Source organism: Haliotis rubra, unplaced genomic scaffold (genome assembly GCF_003918875.1).
Source record: "Haliotis rubra isolate DU_JTF1 unplaced genomic scaffold, ASM391887v1 Scf26, whole genome shotgun sequence".
In the NCBI taxonomy this organism is placed as follows: Eukaryota; Metazoa; Mollusca; class Gastropoda; order Lepetellida; family Haliotidae; genus Haliotis; species Haliotis rubra.
The window spans coordinates 583,289-605,840 of NW_025766669.1; the positions used below are offsets into that span (position 1 = coordinate 583,289).

The window sequence follows — 22,552 nt, forward strand, 5'->3', positions numbered from 1 at the left end:
AGATTGGTACATTTTCTCTGTGTGTATGTGTGTAAGATGAGGACAGATGACAGAGAGGGAGAGCTGTAATGTGTCTCACTGTATGTATTGTGTGTTATGAGTGTTGTGTAACAAGAATGCAAGGTGTGTAGGGTGAAATGACCACCTTAATGTTTGTCATGAGTGTGTCTCAGTATGTGTGAATCCTGTCTAGCATAACAAGAACACACAGTGATGTGTGTGACATGTTTCTGTATGACACATGTGCATAGTGATGAGGAAAGCTGAGAGAGGCTAGACCCATGTAAATCTCCATCATACGTGGCAGTGTGTGGCAATCTTCACTAACATTACAGATGAGATCAAGTGATAACATTCACTGGGGATGAGCCCAGACAAGCAGACGTCATTTCCACACAATAGATCACCATATTACCTCTCCTACGATCACAATAAATGTAACATTCCACGAGCAGCATGACAGTAAATTAGTAGTTTCTTCATCAAACCAGACCTTGAGACATATTGCCAGAACACATGCATGAATCCATGCTTGTTTTCTAGCATCAGCAAAACCAAATCCACAGTGTATTCTAATGACTGAGGCACATTTCTGTTTGTTCTTTGATGAGGTAACAGTCAGGGTATAAATACACACTGTCAGCATGTACCTGACAAGTGGCTATAGAAGTGAAACCGCAAGGGATATAAAACAAATCCTGCTTCTTCAATATCAGCCAGTTTCTCTAGCTGTCAAGACACTGCTCCTGACAGAACTACCGATGTTGAAACACAAATGATATATATCAGATGATGTTCCTTGGTATCAGCAGTTCTGCTCACTTTATAGCATATCTGAAGGTGTGGATAGGATTCTTGTAGCAAAACAATGTGGCTATTTTGGTCCTGTGGAAAGAACATTTTTATACAGATTATCCCAGATTTTGAAAAGGGGATGTACATGACCATAGTAGCAAAGTGGCTAAGAACAGGAATTGTAGGATCAGGGTCTCCTTTCACAAAGCACAAAGGTGATCGATCGTAAGTCACTAAGGTAACCTTAGTGCAGTGTTAAAGAATGGGAGTTAAGGTTAACCTTAGTAAAGGTTGCTTCGTGAAAACAGCCCCAGGACATGAAGGATGTCTTAAAATGATGGTCTGTGTCCCATGGATCTTTTCAGGGATAGGAATTTTCCACGAATTCCTCGGATTTGATCGCGATGGGGTCATTGAATCTGTCATGGGGGCCTACGGCTCCCAACATCCCCAGCTCATTTTCCTCTTTTCTTCACTCATAGCCATTCTCATCCCTGCCTTTTTTTAATGCCCAAGTGTTTTGTAATGTGTAAAATTTATTTATTCTGCTATATGAATCTTTTCTATATATCAAGGAACAATGTAGGACTCTGTACAACAGTCCAAAAATAGATTGTTGTGTTAAGGAATCAGCCTTTTGTCTTTATGGAGCAACACTGCAGTGGAAAGACAAAAGCTGTGCATCAGACAATCTCAGTTTATATAGGAAACACATGTCGGTTTTGGTACTGCACAGCTGAAGTTGGGGTTTAATAATCACTGTATGTTGTTTGATTACTTATAACAGGTTTAATTTACTGGACACATTGAGATTCTAAATATTTCTGTCACAGAATCATCACATTGATTGGATACGAACCAAATGAGGTCATTGGCAAGACAGCATACTACTTTCACAATCCCCTGGATGCCCCGAAAATCAGTGACTGTCACTCCAACTGTAAGTATAACCTTAGGTATTGACCTCTAAATATCCAGGGGAGCTGGGGTTTTAGTTTGAGTCTGAATACATTTTCAATCAGCACATCCATGACGTAACCTTTCTCTGAACGTCCAACCTGTACAGTGAACTACCTATGTATTTAAGGGGCGGTGGGGTAGCCTAGTGGTTAAAGCGTTCGCTTGTCATGCTGAAGACCTGGGTTTGATTTCCACTTGGGTACAATGTGTGAAACCCATTTCTGTTGTCCCCTGCCATGATATTGCTGGGATATTGCTAAAAGCGGCATAAAAAACAAACTCACTCTGTTATGTATTTGTTGTAGAACTGGTTAACAATGGAAACAGATCATTACCATTCCTTTACCCCTACACTCTCTACAATATCTAACTGTAACCCCCTGACTTCTCTAAGCTCTTGTGTTTTATTGATTATATATCCGAAAAGAGTAAAAATAACTGGATGAAGTGATTGATTGGGTGAATGTGTAAATGTTCACAATGTCACAACAAGCACATTGTTTACACTTTCAGTTGGTATGAACATGTTGTGTTTGTACACACTAAGAAGAGTTTGTATACTTAATATATTTGATAAAAAAATAAAATAAAAAAACATGAAAAAATCCTGCCATATTTTGACTCATTAAACATCATTTTTCATGCAGTTAAAGACTGACTGTGTAAGTATGTTAGTTCATTGCCATATAAAAAGAAAAAACGATTTGTAAACTGTTTGAATCTTCAATCTGGACTGTGAGTTGTCAAATAATTCCATGTGTAAATATATCAAACCACAGCCATCAGCTGTACCAAAGTGCTACGCGATATAATGAATTTGGTATCTTTATTGAAATTTGCAATTAAAATAACACAATATTCAAATATATTATTCATGAAAAAACCCCAATAATTTTCCAGATGATTGCATCAAATTTGTTTGAAGATATTTTATTGGTTTGTTATAACTGAATCACTGGTAGAATGGGAGGAAATGTCTGCACAACCCCTTGCTATTTCCGGCTTAGTTTCATGATGATACACATGGTAATTGTAATCTCGGCATATAAAACAATACCTAGCAAAACAGGAGATAGAATTTAAATGTTAAAAACTTTGTGTCTGGTGATGTATCTCAAATTTTTAATCTCTATTGACCAAATTTGTTAATACATCTTTGTTGATACCTGAATTCACTGAAAGGATAAGATGAAGTTTCTCATCTGCGTATTAAACTCGAAATATTTGTTTTCCAAAATACTGATTCTCCTTGAGAGGTGTATACATTACACTTATGTACGCACTTTAGTAAAAAAAATATGATAATGTCTTGCATCATAGCTTTTACTGAAAATAAAACTGAGGTACTTCATTGAAATCAGAGACCCTATAGCGATGTATAGAAAGGTGGGGCCCTATGGGAGGTATATTGTACACGGTGAAACCTGATCGCCTTGTGAACAGGATATTGAGATCCTAGATACCTACCTGTGACATGTAATATAAAGTGTACTATGAGACACCATCATAGACGCAGTAAGGAGGACTAACAGACAACGACAAAGGCATTTCCCCCTCAATTTAACATGTCATGAGTTGGCATGGAAGAATAATGCTTTGACTGAACTTGTTTATGCTGTTTTTCTGGCTTGTGTTACTGTGTCCTGTTCTGTAAGGAAGTGCGGTCCTCCAGGTGTCTAATCGAAACCAGGATTACCGGTACATCAAGGACCAGTAGCACTGCTTGAGGCCAGTTCCGTGTTTTTTAAGAATTACCTTTCGGTACTTGCGAAAATTAAATTAACTAAATTGTGTGTGAAGGAAAGAGATTTCTTTAGATAGTATCAGAGTCTGCCTCAAGTCTGCGACAAGATTAAGTTAAATTTGTCAAACTGGAATTATGGATATCCCAATTCAGGTCATCATTTTCAACAAATTCATTCTTTTCTCAAATATTGTTACCATGGGGACATAGTTGAAAATACTGGGTATGGTTTTGTTAAAAACATGTTTGAGTTTCAAATATGTATTTCAATTATATTTTTTATTTTGTGTCAATTCTGTGAGTCAAGCAATAAAACCCAGAAATCTGTATATCAAGAAAATTCAGTGTGAAACCAACAAACCTGGTCTTACCTAACTGCTTGTTTCTTCACTTGTTTACTTTGCCAGTCTGGCATTTACGATAGACACCCCACTCTGACAAGGTATACTGCCACAAATACCATGTATAAATGTTAGGATAAGCCTGGGGATCGAACCCAGACTCTCCTCTCACTAGGCAGGTGCTCTATCCACTGGACCATGGGGGAGTTGATCCATAAAGAGTTAGATGCAATATGTGCTGTTCACATACCTCCCACTGCCACAGTGGTATTGCTTAATCGCAGGTCTAGTTTCATGTCAGCAGTTATTGCTATTTAAATGTTATGACATGCCTGGGGATCAAGCCCACACCTTCCTCTCTCAAGGCAGGTGCTCTATCCACTGGACCATGGAGCCTATAGAGTGAGGAGTGGGTATGGTTTTATGGCGCTTTTAGCTATATCCCAGCAATATCACGGTGAGGGACACCAGAAATGGGCTTCATACATTGTACCCATTTTGTGAATCAAACTCGTGTCTTTGGCATGATGAGCAAATGCTTAAACCACTAAGTACCCCACTGCCTTGGAGTTTAAGGCAGCGTGTGGAGATCATATACCTCTTACTGCTGCAGTGGTATTGCTTGACTGCAGGTCTAGTTGTATGTCAGCAGTTAGCACGGTGTTAATATCACATTTAAGTACAGGCTACATTCTTAATTGTACTTCTGACGTATGATGTTGAGGTATCAGTGGATACCTGTTTTGACAATTGTCTGGAATTGTTTTGACAAGGATTTCGTAACAACCAGGTATGTTGTCTCTGAAGTTCTAATATATTGTGATAAAGAAACATATGGCACCCACACAGAATTGGCATCCCTCTGGGAGTACTGTGGTTAAAGTCTCCTGCAAGCTGTGCTGATAGTAACAGGTAACCCTTAGACTGCTGAATGGATATGAAGAGTCATAAAGTGAACATTTAATTAAAGTAGAGTTCTCTCATCATTAGTTGACTGACTGACTGAGTTTGGTTTTACGCCGCTTTTAGCAATATTCCAGCAACATCACGGCAGGGGACACCAGAAATGATCATTAGTTAAAGATTTCTGTAATATATTTTTCTAATTTCTCAGTAATGACATCTGTATTTTCCAGTATATTTGTATTTTTCTAAAAAAACAATCTGAATTTTACAAATTTGAATTGTATCAATAAAATGTACCTGTTTTATCAGTTTGCCCTGTTATGTTGCCATCATCCTTATACATCTTATATGCAAAAAAATGTCAGTCCTAAGTCTTAAAACCTTTTTGATCAGGTATAGAATAACCACATTAAAAAAATTATCATGATGTAATAAGCATTTATATATTCAAAATACAAAATACATATTCAGGAGTAATTTTACATTCCAAAATGATAAAGTATTGGGTAAGTTTTGTCAATTGTGTGAAAAGTTGCATTGTTGTGGACCTATAAAAGTGACTGAACTGACGGGGTAGTACATGTGTGTGATCACAGTCTGAGGGGGTGCGTCATTCACAACAATCAACTGCTGGTCTAGATTTGATCATTCATAAGCAGCTGTCATTCAGCTGGAATAATGCTGAGTAGGGTGCAAACAACAAACACCAGGTCACAGACTGTACCAATGTGTGGAGTTCATCCTGGGCATCATCACTTGATAATGCTGGACATGAAAACAGTGTAAAAGTGTACTAACTCTAATTCTTTAATACCATTAATGGTACTTGCAGGGTATCTAGTTTTCAACATTTTCCCTCCAAGATACTGAATGTAGATGTCTCTTATAAAGCACAAAATGTGTATGATAAAAACTGTAGGAAATACAAGGTCTAGTCAGTATATTCCTTCTTGGTCACGTGACTAAGAAAGCTGATGAAACTCTTGGTACCGATGCAGCATGATGATGCAATACAGACACTTCCAGCCTAAATGTCAACTCCTTCAAAATAGAATGAAATTCCACTCACACAATATACACACTTTGAAGCAGCCATTTTGGCAGGGATGATTCTGATGAAAGACCAGCCTGGTTTTGCTCAGTTAGCTCGTGTTATGGGTGAATGTTGTGTACGTCGGGAGGGGCGGGGGGATTGGATTCGGGGGTGATGGGGGACTATACGTGTAGGCTGCACGTAACAAACATGCACATACTTCAGCCACGCTTATCAGGGCTGTGTCTCCTATATAAGATAGTGGACGCCTGAGATCCTTGTTGTTGTTGTATGGGTTGAGGGAATGTACTCTCTGTGCCAGCCTGCTCACCTGCTTCAGGTAACAATGTGCAGGTATATGTGGCTATACACATTCAGTGCAGCTGCCAATTTGCACAGGTAGGCACTGAAAGTATGCATTTGATTATCATGGAAAGTTATTAAATATTTAGAGACCGTATATCGGTATTTGGTCTCTGGTTACATTTACATTTAAAAGACAATTTAAAAGATTCTCAATTCAGATATTTTATAAATTTTATTTTATATTGTTTACTTTAAAAAAATCGTTTTGAGAATAAATTTGTTTGAAAGGTCATGTTGACAATATTGTATATGTCTCCACCATACTTCATTATATTTCTTACAGGGTTAAAAAGATAACTGTTATTTTTTTTCTGATGGTGTTTCATAAATATTCTGTTACCTAGCAACAATGGAAACCCGTATTAAAACACTGGTCATTAGATCGGAGCTGTGTCTGTGACAGGTGTAGCCAATATACTTATAAAGACAAAGAAACATTAACAAGAGTGGGAGACCCATTCAGCAGTGAGACGGGACGAGATGATTGTGTTTACAGGTGAGCCGAGGGTTTATGTGACAGGTTCGTGTGTTCAAGTTGTACTGTTTCTTCTTTCAGTGATTGTTAAAGGAGCATCAGTGAGCAAGTACTATCGCTTCTTTGGGAAGACAGGGGACTGGGTTTGGCTTCAGACCCGGGCTACCATCATCTACAACACCTCTCAGAAACCACAGTATATTGTCTGCATGAACCATGTCATCGGGTGAGTACCGGAGCTGTTCTCGGTAATCGATTTGATCTTCGCCTGAATACCCTGAAGCTCTGTTAAACAATTGCATTTTTGTTGGTTGACTTCTAAACTGTATGTTTTTTTTATCACTTGAACATGGGATTGTAAACTCTGGTAGACAATGTTATTGTTACTCTAAAGTGTAATTTGGTGATTTTTGGTAGATTCTAAACTCTGTTAATTAGTATGATCATTGTATGTAGACACTAAGCTCTATTAATCAGTTTGATCATTATAAGTAGTCACTAAGCTCTATTAATCACTTTGATCATTGTAAGCAGACATCAAGCTCTATTGATCAGTTTGATCATTGTAAGCAGACATCAAGCTCTATTAATCATTTTGATAATTGTAAGTACACACTAAGCTCTATTAATCAATTTGATCATTGTAAGTAGACTTCAAGCTCTATTAATCAATTTGATCATTGTAAGTAGACACTAAGCAGACAGCTTTATTCATTAAATTGATCATTGAAAGTAGACTTCAAGCTTTATAACTAAATTTGATCATGATAAATGGATGCTAAGGTATAAATCAATTTGATCATTGTAAGCAGACATAAAGCTCTATTAATCAATTTGATCATTGTAAGTAGACTTCAAGCTCTATATATATCAGTTTGATCAATGTAAATAGATGCTAAGTTCTATTTATCAATCTGATCATTGTAAGCAGACATAAAGCTCTATTAATCAATTTGATCATTGTAAGCAGACATAAAGCTCTATTAATCAATTTGATCATTGTAAGTAGACTTCAAGCTCTATATATATCAGTTTGATCAATGTAAATAGATGCTAAGCTCTATTTATCAATCTGATCATTGTAAGCAGACATAAAGCTCTATTAATCAATTTGATCATTGTAAGTAGACTTCTAAACTCAAATGCTAGATTTCATGATTGTTGGTAGATCTCTAATTTATATTGACTGATAGGTAGACCAGTAAGCTCTATTAATGAATGTTGGCATTGTTGGTTGACCCCTAAGCTCTTCATCACTTGGTGTCCATAGATCTCCAAAAGAGCACCACTCATATTGTGTATTGATCTGTAGATCTCCAAGAGAGATTAATTTTGTTACCCTGCAGGTGTGATTTGTGAATTAGATCAGGGCTATTCAACCTTAGTTTCGGCATATTTTGTTGATGCTGTGGGTATATGAATTTTCATAAATTGTAAGAGGGCTAGAAACATTTGGTTCCCGGTTCCCAAGAAGGATATTGGTGTGATGGTATAGTTGAATAAGGAAGGCGCGCTGACAGCAACTTGTAGTTTTGTCAAAATACACAAGATAAGTTGTATTATTGGATGAGTGTAAGTGTATCATTGGCTGGTCCATAGTGAATCCCCTGTAGTACACCTGAATCACCTGATCATCCGGATGAGACATGATCACCTAACTGAGTGATGTTGGAAGCTTCCACGACCTCCATCCCTGCTGCCAGCTTAATGTACGTGCTGCATCACTTCACTGATGTACATCTGTGATCCTCCATCGCCATGGAACTGCACGTACACACACACTTTTTGCAGGATTTCTTTCCTCCATCCTGGAAACTACGTACTAACATGTGTAATTAGAACATGGAGAGTGTGCAGAAATCATTGTTTTCTGCTAATGATGGTTTGAAAAAGCTTATGGTAGTTTCTACCCTTGGAGATTCTGGTTAGAATTGGTCGTCAGGAACCCATGTCTGTCAAAAGAGGAGATTTATGGGAACATGTCAGGCTCTCTGACTTGGTGATGCATGTCATCATATCACAATTGCATAGATTGATGCTCATGATGTTGATCACTGGATTGTCTGGTTCAGATATGCTTTTATACAGACTTGTCATATGGCAGGAATATTGCTGAGTGCAGGGTTAAATAAGAAACAAAATGAAGAAGTATCTAATGATGGCTTAATTACTTTTGACAGTTGATAGGCCTGTGTGGCATAACAAACTGATTGGCATCATGTACAGGACGACTTAACCTGTGAGTTACACTTGACGTATAGAATGTTTCACCATCACTCAGGTTTCTTTATAGGGACTGACGAAAGACATGAACATTTTCAAAATACCTTTATAGCTCTGTTTGGCAAAAGAGGAACATTTTTCATTTCACCTTACAACAGGCTTTCTATCTTTTTGTTGAAAATATAGAATCTCAAATGATTGAATGATCTAAACTGGTATGTTATATATTTGTGATTTTGTTGAGTGGAAGGATGGTGGTCTGTTCCCTGTCTACGTTGTTAAAAGATGGTAATTATTGTTACCCTGCCTGGTGTTGAGCATTTAGGGTTTAAACAAGGATAGCTCGGAGTCAGCACACTGGCTCTGAATGATATAATCTTGTTAAACTGCAGCATGGTATGTCAGTGAGCTAGCACAAAACAACAACATTCTTCTGGCTAGTCGAAGCAGCCGCAGAAACACGTGTGAATGTTTCTAAGTTAGTTCAATAATCTTCAACATGTTTCTTTCTCTTCCTCTTCTGACAACATTAAACATTCCACGAAGCCTGTGTGAGTATATGAAGAATAAGAGCACTGTTTCGCACTGTGTGAAGCAGTAGTAAAGGCTGAGGCAGCATTTGAAGGTCAGACATGGGTTCACATGTTATACCTGTGTTGGGATCACACCCTGGATTTCTGTGACGTCTCTGGGCAACAGTCACCACCCTATTCAGAGAAACTCCATTGATCACCGTGGTAGCATTTGTGCTGTTTCATAGGTTACCTGACTGTCAAATCCTGGTACAATCAGTGATGTAATGTGTGTTTCTTTGTCTTGGTGGTATTTGCATAAATCCGCTCGACCTGAGCTTGATTTCAGTAGTGTAGGGTATGACACAAAGTCAACTAAGTCCCTAAATATTATCATGTGGTATGTTTTAGATGCCTATTACAACACAATCTACCCACATTTTCACCAACAAATCCAACAACCCTACCCCAAAACCTACCCACAACCTACCCACCGATCTACCTGCCAATCTACCCACCACCTACCCATCATCCTATCAACAAATCTACTCACAAACCTACCAACCAACCTACCCATCAATCTACCCACCTGCTCAACAATCTACCCACCTGCTCAACAATCTACCCACCAATTTACACACCATTCTACCCACCTGCTCACCAATCTACCTACCTGCTCACCAACCTACCCACCAGTCTACCCACCTGCTCACCAGTCTACCCACCTGCTCGCCAGTCTACCCACCTGCTCGCCAGTCTACCCACCTACCCACCAACCTACCCACCTGCTCACCAACCTACACACACCAATATTACCCATCCTTTACCATCTCCTTCAAAACTTTTCCTGGTAATGTTTCACAATCCCTTGGAGTACATGTTTGTAATCCACACCATCAAAGACTCATGATTAAATTGAATCATAATAGAATATAACATGATCTTAATCAAAATAATTGTCAGTTTACTGACATAAATACTTTTCTTCCAAGATAGACCACCTATATTTCATGGGAAAGGAAGATTCCATGTTTGGATTTGGTAAACATGTTATAAATAAAAGTAAAATTCTAATCAATTTATGTTGCAATTGTGTGCGCAATAAAGTCTACTTTCATGTTGATTTCCTAACCACTCCATATCAGTATTGGGCAACCCTGACTAAACACTAGTGTTCATTACACAATAAAAATAAGCACATTTCCTAAGACACAGATATGCTTCCTCTTAGCTACCAGACCCGTGAAGATCCGGGGTAGAATAGGTCTTCAGCAACCCATGCTTGCCACAAAAGGTGACTATGCTTGTCGTAAGAGGCGACTAACGGGATCGGGTGGTCAGACTCGCTCACTTGGTTGACACATGTCATCGGTTCCCAATTGTGCAGATCGATGCTCATGCTGTTGATCACGGGATTGTCTGGTCCAGACTCGATTATTTACAGACTGCCGCCATATAGCTGGAATATTGCTGAGTGAGGCGTAAACCTAAACTCACTCACTCACTCTTAGCAACCAAAATGGTGCCACAAGGTTCCAAGGATTAACTCCACAGATGGTGATACTAACATGTTGTTCATATGGTAGGATTACCATTAATCTTAGCACTGCTGCTCGAGGATTGAGATCATGATGTACTTTACTGTCTCATTATATGAGGGTCGGTGGGGTAGTCTAGTGGTTAAAGCGTTGGCTCGTCACGCTGAAGACCCGGGTTCGAATCCCTACATGGGCACAATGAGTGAAGCCCATTTCTGGTGTCCCCCGCCATGATATTGCTGGAATATTGCTAAAAGCGGCATAAAACCAAACTCAGTCAGTCAGTCATTATATGATTAACTTGGATTTGTGAAGTTAGTTACAAGGTGCTTCCCATTTCTTTATTTCACAATGCATCATTCTTTCTTTCTACAGTATTACAAATGTTGGAAGTAGGTTCAGCTTTATTGCAAGATGGGGAACATTACCCTGGGATACATTTTATACATTTACAAGGACACAACAAATTGATTGTTTTAATCCCTTGAAGTGACGTGTTTCTCCAAAATATTTCTGGAGTTAGAAAATGTATTTTCCTGCTCACTGTATTCAGATTGCCCAATATGGTTTATAAAAGTACTTTGAAGCCATCAAATTAGGAACTAAAGAATAAAAACTTAGAACAGGAACTAACACCTATAGCTGAAAATTCACTGTGTATTAAAACAACATCTATTAAGAAAATTATTGAAATTCTAATATTTTTTAATTAATTCATTCACTAATTATCTACATTAATTTCCTATTGTATTGTCATGTATAATCTGTCATGTCATGTGCTATAAATCCTGAATATATCAAAACTTCTTGGAACAAATAATTAGTTTTTAGTAGACTTAATGGTATATTCGGTTGAAGAAATATTACCATACAGACCCTTACACAATAACATCAAAAACAGTCCCAAGCAAGGCAACATTTCTTCAAAGTCTCTGGCCTTCTTTCTATTATATCAAAAGTCAATTTCACTCATTCTTCAAATATGTTCATCTCAGAGAAAAAATATAGTCTATGATATGACAACTGATGTTAATTTTATGTTCGACAGGGATGAGGAGGGACAGAGGTACCTGACGATGGAGGAAGAACAGTTGGGGTTCCGAGACCCAAATGTCCGTGGCTGCATTGACCTTGCCAACACCAGCACAGAGTCTCCAGTGAGCATCTGCAGTAGCAGTGGTGATGAAGGCCATGATGACACCGGCTACAGCAGCGGTTACAGCCACACCACTGACACCAGCAGCCCCCACACGTCAGGCTTTGTGAACCTGTCCTCTCCCGACACCCACACTCCACCAGAGTGTGGAGATGACAGAGACTCGGTGCTAGACTACCCAATGACTGATGTCAGCCAGATCGAGAATCTTCAGAAGGAGACCTCTGATCCTGTGAGCCAAGCAGTGACAGCAATGTCAAATGCTCTTGATCCATTCTTGAGTTCGTTCCGAGAGGAGCTAGGACTAGAAGGTGCTCAAGCTGACGACGGAATGGATCTCTTGGATGACTTGCTAAAGAGCATGGAGGAAGATGACCCAGTGTCTCCACAACCTCCTCCAGCTTTGCCTAGTGTCCTGAATAATCCTCCGGTGAATGTTCCTGAACCAGGACGACAGAAGTCTCTTTTGCGATCACTTCTGGACAGGGGTGATAAATCTCCAACTAAATCCACCATGGACTACTCTTTTTCCTCCTCAAGACCTGTTTTGAAAGATGCTGTGTTATTTCCAACATCAAGTTTGACAAGTGTTCAGTCAGATAAAACAATTAACACAATGTCGAGATCCACTATACCATTTACTTCCAGTAATTCCCAGACACAGACACCTATCCTTCAAATCTCTAATCCTAGTTCAGTAATGAGTGACCCACTTGCAGGATCAATAGATTCATCTAGTGTCAGTGTCCCACAACCAGATCCCTTCATCCCAGAAGACTTGCTGGACTTTGCCATGCAGTACTGTGACACTATACCTGATGAGCAATCCCAAGCCATCATCACCAGCTATGGTCAAGATCTGTGGTGCAGTGGAGTGGATGACCTCATCACAACCTTTGCTGATGTTCAGCAATCCACCACGGAGCCAGTTATGTCCTCTGTAGTCAACACAAGTCCAGCTAAAGGTCTTTCTACAGAAGGTCCTCAAGCCTGTCCAGAAGTGAGTTTCATAGATCTGGATAACTGCTGCAGGAGAGAGCAGTATGCTCCTGCTTGTAAGCAGAATCAGTGTGAGAATAAACAGTCTTCTACAGATGTTTCAAAGGATTTATCAACTCAGATATTATTCAATGTTCTTAGCAACAGAAATACCTCTCAGATAAAAGATTCCAGGAGCAACAAGAGTGTATTCGTTCAACCACTGAAGGCCACACCTCGGCCTGTTGTTAGTCACACTGTTTCTAGTTCACATGTGAATGGTCCATTTACCAGTAGATGTGCTGTCAGTTCAGAGTCAGAGAGATGTCAGAAGAAGCTGACATTTAGGACTGTTCCAACTCAACCACCAAGGTCACCCTGCAGGACTTTTGCAAGCCCTGTAGGACGAGGGCAGACGGCCACAGTATCTGCTGCCTGTGTTAGTTCCAGGTGTGGCAAATCATTAGTGTCAGCTCTGTGTGACAGAGGAGCTGCTTCACCAAGTTCATGTTCATCAAAATCCTCAACCCTTGTTGTTCCAAGTCAGCAACCAACACAGCCTCCTTCAAGTAGACATAGTGAGCAGGTCACTGCTAAGCCATCTGAGGGTATGTCTGAACTAGAGAAATACTTACGTGGGTACATCAAAAAGACCACATGCTGACAAAACAACAGAAAGTGTCTCCCCTCCCCAACACTCCACTTCCCCGCCAGCGCAGACACCCTTCCTTCAGAAGCTGCTGACAGGGGAACTCTCACGTGAACACTACAGAGAGATTGACTCACAGTTGCTCAGGCAAGAGAAACAACGTCGATCGTCTACTCATTCATTGTCAGAGGGCTGAGAGCAGCCATGTTGTGTCTACGTGGTTCCCAGTTCATGGAATAGTATAGAGTGTGTTAAAAGAGCTCCTTGTGTGATTCCAATCTGCCCAATTCCAGGAATAGAATGTGAGGACAACACTCTGTGTTAAGTGTCCATACCAATCACCTGATGTATGGAATACAAGATTGGTTGCAAAAGCAATGTGTGATATGAGGATAGATTCAATAGTTTGATCCCAGAGTGATGTGCAACCTATTAATCCTTCATGTCCAGTTTCATGATGTTGTTGGCATTGTTCATCAGGTGATGAATGCTTGGAAGTTCCTATCACCAACCTACCAAAGGATACCTACACCATTTCATAGCTGCAGGATATATACGGTGACGTCTTGTTCATGCCGATGATACTGTCTCTGTAGAATTGCTGTGTGATACTTTTCTGGAATATTCATTCTGGGTTGTCATGGAGACTGAGCATTACCTGTACGGATTCATTTGGATGTTCCCATGAAGATTATCCAGAAGGTGCATTTGTTAGTGGTGGATTATTGGATTATGCTTATGTAGAATGCCTTAAGAAAGAATTGTGATGTCATTATTGACTGTTACATATATTGTTAAGATGGTGGCGTAGCTTAACGGTTAAACCGTTTGCTCATCAAGCTTAAGGTCTGGGTTTCATTCCAACACTGATACCATGTGTGAATCCCAATCTGGTGTTCCCTGCTGTGATATTGCTTTAATATTCCTAGAAGTGGCATAAAACCATACTCACTCACTCACCCACTCACTCACAGCATTTATTCAAGAAACATTCTTTCTTGATGATCAATGTAATCCTATGCATTACATAACACCCTTCAACTGTGTATGAGACTTGCCATCAGACTCAGCACCAGAGATAACTAAATATGAATCCTTAATATCTTAAGCCTGCAAACTTAGGATATTTGAATCTATTGTTTTCGATTGTTCTCACAGTATGAATGTAAAGACAATTTATTGACAGTAATTAACATAAGTCGTCATAGTGTTTCCTCAAAAGCTTACCCTACCTGTTGTCTAATATGCATATTTATACTTGGTCTTCAGTTATATAATAAAAGAAGTCAATATTGAAGGTGTTTATGGCAGTAGCACGGTGGTGTAGTGGTTAGCATACTGGCCTCTCACACCAAAGGCCCAGGTTCGAATCCCGGTGGAGATGCCAAAATTTGTGACATGGGTCTCATACTGTGTTGTGTCCCTGGGCAAGGCACTTCGTCCACATTGCACTCAGTCCACCCAGCTGTTCAAAATGGGTACCTGAGAAGCGGATGTACGGAGCTATATGGTCATGTGAAGCGCTTAGTAGCGGCTTTGAAAGTACAATTCCATCAGGGTAATAATGTAACGCCAGAGAGCAGCATCATGTTGGATTCTAGCCGCAAAAATTAGCATTATTATTATTATTATTATCAACCTAAAATGTGTCTGTGTGCACACTGTGGAAGTTTGTTTACCAAAAAAACGTAGTACAGTCAATTGTTCTAAATTGATGTGTCAATGATAATAACTTCACAGACGTCTTATGTTATCATTAACAAAAAAATATGCAAAGTGGTAACATAAGCACTTTACACAAGTCAGTCACGTGTGACTTTTGTTTGATTGTATCATCTTAGTGCTAAGATGGCATCCATAACAGCTGCCTCGCTCAAAGACGTAATTTTGTCTCTGCCTCAGTGAAAATCTTTGTGTGGTTCTTTAGTACTCCAACTGGGCTTTGACACCTGTGACTTTACGTCTTCAAGTAGGAGAGAGTACTTGTTAAAAGCTTCCATATCTCTGTAGTCAAAGATGGTGCAAAACATTTCAAATGTAGGACATGGACTGGATTGAAGAGATTCAGCATAAAAGGGTTTAGTAATTCATACTTGAAATGTGTTAAATTGACTTAACATCAAATAGAAACTTGAAAGACTCTAAAGATCGGTATATGTTCTCATATGCTTTTGGGGTTTACTTCCTATGAGAACAGGGGCGGTGGGGTAGCCTAGTGCTTAAAGCGTTGGCTCGTCACGCCGAAGGCCCGGGTTCGATTCCCCACATGGGCACAATGTGTTAAGCCCATTTCTGGTGTCCCCCGCCGTGATATTGCTGGAATATTGCTAAAAGCGGCGTAAAACTAAACTCAGTCAGTCAGTCAGTCCTATGAGAACAAGTTTGAAATGGCAAATGAATTTTGTTTTACGCCATGATCAGCAGTATCACAGCTATGTTATAGAAACATTTATGAGAGACAATGTTTCACTTCGTCTTGATGTCATTAACATACTGTCATCATGTCATCATGTACTTGATCGTGTCATCTACCACATGCATTGTTGTCAAAGGGCATGTCCACTCCAGATCTCAGTCTGAAAACTGGTGTTTTAAACTCTTCTTTCATGAACATGGTGTGATATGGGAAGTCGTACAGTGACGTCTACTCAGTGGTCATTTCTGCTAACAACTTGACAGGGGTGGAAATAACTTTAAAATTGCTAGTGTACTCCAGTACAGTGGCACATGTAAAATCACTTGCCCTGATAATTTTCCACTATACCTGCCGTTTTCTTGTTGATTTTTTAAATAAATAACATATTTAACATTGGAATATCAACTGGACACCGGTACAGTGTGATATACAAATTTGCTTGCCCGACAGAAAAAAACACTGGACTCGGGCGTCGGGCAATGGGTTATTTCCGCCCCTGCTTGATAGTAGAATCCTTCCACTTATAGATACGTATGTGAACCATTGATCTATTTCCTTGTCCATATTTCAGTGGAGTGTTGCAAAACAACCCACTTGTCCTTGCGCCATTGCTGCATGGTCTCGTCGTGATTGATAAACATTTTAGTGATGTAGGCATTTTGCAAGCATTCAGGATAAATGGTTGTGTAAATGTTATAACATGTCAGATCACACGCTATAACTATTGTACATCACAACATGTTAGAGTCAGATAGATATATATTTATATTTATCAACATCATGAAATGTGACATACTGTCACTGTCAGATCACATGTTATGTAATGTTATAACATCACATGCAGTCAGATCACATCTTCATATCAATGTTTCAACTTCATGCAGTCAGGTGACATTTTAAAATAATGTTATAACATCATATGCAGTTAGATAACATACTTTATATAATTGACTCAGCACGTCACAGATTTCAAGAAATCACACAGCATCTCACAGAATTCAGAGTACAATTATATAAAAGTCATGATATCACATGCAGTCAGATCACATGTTGTATAATGTTATAACATCACATATTGTATACATTTCATAACATGCAGTCAGATAACAAGTTATATGAATGTCATAACATCACATGCAGTCAGATGACATGTATAAATGTCATGACATCACAAGCAGTCAGATAACAAGTTATATGAATGTCATAACATCACATGCAGTCAGGTGACATGTATAAATGTCATGACATCACAAGCAGTCAGAGTACAAATTATATAAATGTTATAACATCACATGCAGCCATAGTACAAGTTACATAAATGTCATGACATCACATGCAGCCATAGTACAAGTTACATAAATGTCATGACATCACATGCAGCCATAGTACAAGTTAAATAAATGTCATGACATCACATGCAGCCATAGTACAAGTTACATAAATGTCATGACATCACATGCAGCCATAGTACAAGTTACATAAATGTCATGACACCTCATGCAGTCAGATCACACATGTAAAAATATCAAACCAAGTCAATGCAGTCAGGTCACACATTGTATAATGTTACATCACATGCAGTAAGCTTACATATTGTATAAATTTCATAACATGTCACATGCAGTCAGCTTACAAGTGTATCACATGCAGTTAAGTCAGTAACTATTAACTTGAAATACCAAGATCACCAGGTGTTAGTTTCATGCCAAACTTAAAAAAAGATCTAATTTGCTCGTCACTGATGAGCTGAAATTAGAAATTGTTTCCAAGATCACTTGAACTTGTTTGGAAACTAAAATCAACATTGTTTGTCATCCAATCAAGGCCTCTTGAAGAGAAGCCTTCTTTCCCATCTCTGTGTTGTCATGACGATAAATCTACTGATGATGATAGGATTATAGGGTGCTAGCCAAAACCATCATCACACCACCAAATATGTTTTTATAAGAGTGATGAGTAATTTTTATATATTTACAATATGTATTGAAATGATATGAACTATTGTTAAATCTGTATGACTATAAATCTTTTGATAAACTGTTACTTGTTAAGCCGTTGTTGTTGTTTACAGCCTACAAAATATACTGGACAAAAATAGTTAGGGATATATGTAAATTTTGAAATTATGAATAATGATGTATTTATTCATTGACACATTGATAAAATATCAATCATAAAAATACCAATATCCCTAACTTATTTTGTCCAGTATAGATTCTCTTGGTTCTCAGGCTCTTGAGTATGTACCTGTATGGCGGCAGTTTATTCAGCTTAAAAACCTGCTGTTGTTATTTCTTCGCTTTGAAAACTGAAACAAGCCATCCTGTCTTTTTAATATCACTGCTTGAGACCAACTGTTGTTATTTTTTCAGTGATATGTGCTTTTTATGCTTTTAAGTCATCTGGAATTAGTCTGGTGCCACGGCTGTACTACTGCAGTGAACATATACACGAAGCAGTTTGATTCTCTGTTAAACAGTTGTATTGCCAGACCAGTTTAATTTTTACATAGTCCATAGACAAGTCTACAATAGATTTAGTGAAAGTAATTCATTAAACAGATTTTGATTCCTAATATTTTTGCACCTTGTTGAATATTCATTAAGAACACATTTGTAAAACAAAGAATATAATTGGCCTGGCCTTAAAGATACACAATCAATAAACATTGTGCTATATGTCATCAGTACAATTAGTCAGCTGTCCTCTAAGCTGAGCTTGTTGTTGTTTTATCCAATTTAGGATGTATGTTATAGTACAATGTGATACTGGAAATAAATATTGAAATAAATCCTTTATATCCCTTTATTGCGTGAACTCATTAATCATGAGCGCTATCCCAGCAGGGCTATGGGCTAAAAATAGATTAATGAAAACAGATTGAAGAACCTGTTTGTTTACATTAAGGTGGTATAGAACCAGTAATGTGTGACATGTAACATTGTAGGAGGCTACAAATTGCAATTAAGCATTTTGTGATCACCCAAAAAATAAAATTTATTTTCAAAAGAAATAAAATAATAAAACCAGGGCAAATGGTATCACTGCCATTACAACTCTGGCCTTTAATCGTCTCTGTTGTGATTAGTGTCATGCTAGAGTGATGTGAATAGGACTGAAGTAGAACTGTTGTCATTATTGGGAAGTACTGTTTGTGCTTTACATAATATGAGAGAAAAACACCATATCTTGGATGTTTACATTTTCTATGCTGTATTTCCAAAGAAGCACTAAGCACAGGGTGCTCAGGTCACCTACATGCATAGCATGTGTGACTGTCTTTATGCAATCGGATGCACATTTACTTGTTCACTGATCAATATTAGGGGATTCTTGGTTTTAGCTTGGCCCTGTTTTGAGATAATGTTAGTTGCATGCGCAACTGCAGCTTCCGTTCATACCTCAGTGCAGAGTATCCTGCACCAGTGACAACCAAATGGCAATTCATTCTTGTGACAATTGTGGGATAGACCAATGTTAGGTGTCTCACTGTAGGACAGACTCACATTCAGTGTCTCACTGTAGGACAGACTCACATTCAGTGTCTCACTGTAGGACAGACTCACGCCCAGTGTATCACTGTAGGACAGACTCACACCCAGTGTCTCACTGTAGGACAGACTCACATTCAGTGTCTCACTGTAGGACAGACCCACACCCAGTGTCTCACTGTAGGACAGACTCACATTCAGTGTCTCACTGTAGGACAGACTCACATTCAGTGTCTCACTGTAGGACAGACTCACATTCAGTGTCTCACTGTAGGACAGACTCACATTCAGTGTCTCACTGTAGGACAGACTCACATTCAGTGTCTCACTGTAGGACAGACTCACATTCAGTGTCTCACTGTAGGACAGACTCACATTCAGTGTCTCACTGTAGGACAGACTCACATTCAGTGTCTCACTGTAGGACAGACTCACATTCAGTGTCTCACTGTAGGACAGACTCACATTCAGTGTCTCACTGTAGGACAGACTCATCTCACTGTCTCACTGTAGGACAGACTCAGTGTCACCCAGTGTCTCACTGTAGGACAGACTCACATTCAGTGTCTCACTGTAGGACAGACTCACATTCAGTGTCTCACTGTAGGACAGACTCACATTCAGTGTCTCACTGTAGGACAGACTCACTTTCAGTGTCTCACTGTAGGACAGACTCACATTCAGCATCTCACTGTAGGACAGACTCACATTCAGTGTCTCACTGTAGGACAGACTCACATTCAGTGTCTCACTGTAGGACAGACTCACACCCAGTGTCTCACTGTAGGACAGACTCACATTCAGTGTCTCACTGTAGGACAGACCCACATTCAGCATCTCACTGTAGGACAGACTCACATTCAGCATCTCACTGTAGGACAGACTCACATTCAGTGTCTCACTGTAGGACAAACTCACATTCAGTGTCTCACTGTAGGACAGACTCACATTCAGTGTCTCACTGTAGGACACTCACATTCAGTGTCTCACTGTAGGACAAACTCACATTCAGCATCTCACTGTAGGACAGACTCACATTCAGTGTCTCACTGTAGGATGGACTCACATTCAGTATCTCACTGTAGGACAGACTCACATTCAGTGTCTCACTGTAGGACAGACTCACATTCATTTTCTCACTGTAGGACAGACTCACATTCAGCATCTCACTGTAGGACAGACTCACATTCAGTGTCTCACTGTAGGACAGACTCACGTTCAGTGTCTCACTGTAGGACAGACTCACTTTCAGTGTCTCACTGTAGGACAGACTCACATTCAGTGTCTCACTGTAGGACAGACTCACATTCAGTGTCTCACTGTAGGACAGACTCACATTCAGTGTCTCACTGTAGGACAGACTCACACCCAGTGTCTCACTGTGGACAGACTCACATTCTCACTGTAGGACAGACTCACATTCAGTGTCTCACTGTAGGACAGACTCACATTCAGTGTCTCACTGTAGGACAGACTCACATTCAGTGTCTCACTGTAGGACAGACTCACATTCAGTGTCTCACTGTAGGACAGACTCTCACTGTAGGACAGACTCACACTTCACTGTAGTCTCAGTGTCTCACTGTAGGACAGACTCACATTCAGTGTCTCACTGTAGGACAGACTCACATTCAGTGTCTCACTGTAGGACAGACTCACATTCAGTGTCTCACTGTAGGACAGACTCACATTCAGTGTCTCACTGTAGGACAGACTGCTCAGTGTCTCACTGTAGGACAGACTCATTCAGACTCACATTCAGTGTCTCACTGTAGGACAGACTCACATTCAGTGTCTCACTGTAGGACAGACTCACATTCAGTGTCTCACTGTAGGACAGACTCACATTCAGTGTCTCACTGTAGGACAGACTCACATTCAGTGTCTCACTGTAGGACAGACTCACATTCACAGTGTCTCACTGTGTCTCAGGACAGACTCACATTCAGTGTCTCACTGTAGGACAGACTCACATTCAGTGTCTCACTGTAGGACAGACTCACATTCAGTGTCTCACTGTAGGACAGACTCACATTCAGTGTCTCACTGTAGGACAGACTCACATTCAGTGTCTCACTGTAGGACAGACTCACATTCAGTGTCTCACTGTAGGACAGACTCACATTCAGTGTCTCACTGTAGGACAGACTCACATTCAGTGTCTCACTGTAGGACAGACTCACATTCAGTGTCTCACTGTAGGACAGACCCACACCCAGTGTCTCACTGTAGGACAGACTCACATTCAGTGTCTCACTGTAGGACAGACCCACATGCAGTGTCTCACTGTAGGACAGACTCACATCCAGCATCTCACTGTAGGACAGACTCACATTCAGTGTCTCACTGTAGGACAGACTCACATTCAGTGTCTCACTGTAGGACAGACTCACATTCAGTGTCTCACTGTAGGACAGACTCTGTATAGTTTGTCACTTTTGAAAGGACCCAGGTTAAGTGTGTTATGGAATGTTAGACACATTCAGGTCGTATTTAGTTCAATTGTTAGGTTGGCTGTTATTCAAGTAATGTTAGTAAGTAAACAAGGCTATCGCAATGGGTCTTGCAGATGAATATTCAGCTCAAGGTCATTAGTAATTAAGTGAATTATATAAATTTACAAAGGTCATCTGTGTTTCACAATAACAAGATAAATATACAACACTTTGAAATACCCCAATCTTGACAAACTTTTCCAACTTTGCCTATGCTTGAATTCATTGAAACTTCAACAACACTGTGTGAATGTTGTAAGGGAGGTAACTCCAACTATATGTGATCTGTCTTCAGTATATGTCAGTTGGTGGAATAAAACTAACCTTAATATGACTTTGAATAATATTTTCAGTTTTAGGTTCATCCTCTCTCTCATTTTGTCTGTAATTTAGGGCATAATTATTCTTCATCAAATTGTTTGTAGATACGAGTGGGTGTCTTGCGTCCTGACTGTACTGATGTCAGCTAATTCT

At 39.5% G+C, this 22,552-nt stretch overlaps 1 protein-coding gene across 3 annotated transcripts in view; it reads left to right on the plus strand.

The window, feature by feature from the left end:
* LOC124280029 (hypoxia-inducible factor 3-alpha-like) overlaps window positions 1-15,992 on the plus strand; it is a 158,727-nt gene extending 142,735 nt beyond the window's left edge. For all 3 annotated transcript variants that reach the window (XM_046715907.1, XM_046715909.1, XM_046715910.1), the window contains 3 exons: window positions 1,629-1,735; window positions 6,702-6,846; window positions 11,942-15,992. In XM_046715907.1, the coding sequence (XP_046571863.1) occupies window positions 1,629-1,735; window positions 6,702-6,846; window positions 11,942-13,691 (2,002 nt within the window). In that variant the 3' untranslated portion in view covers window positions 13,692-15,992. The remainder of the gene's footprint in view (window positions 1-1,628; window positions 1,736-6,701; window positions 6,847-11,941) is intronic.
* Window positions 15,993-22,552: the final 6,560 nt, after the last annotated feature.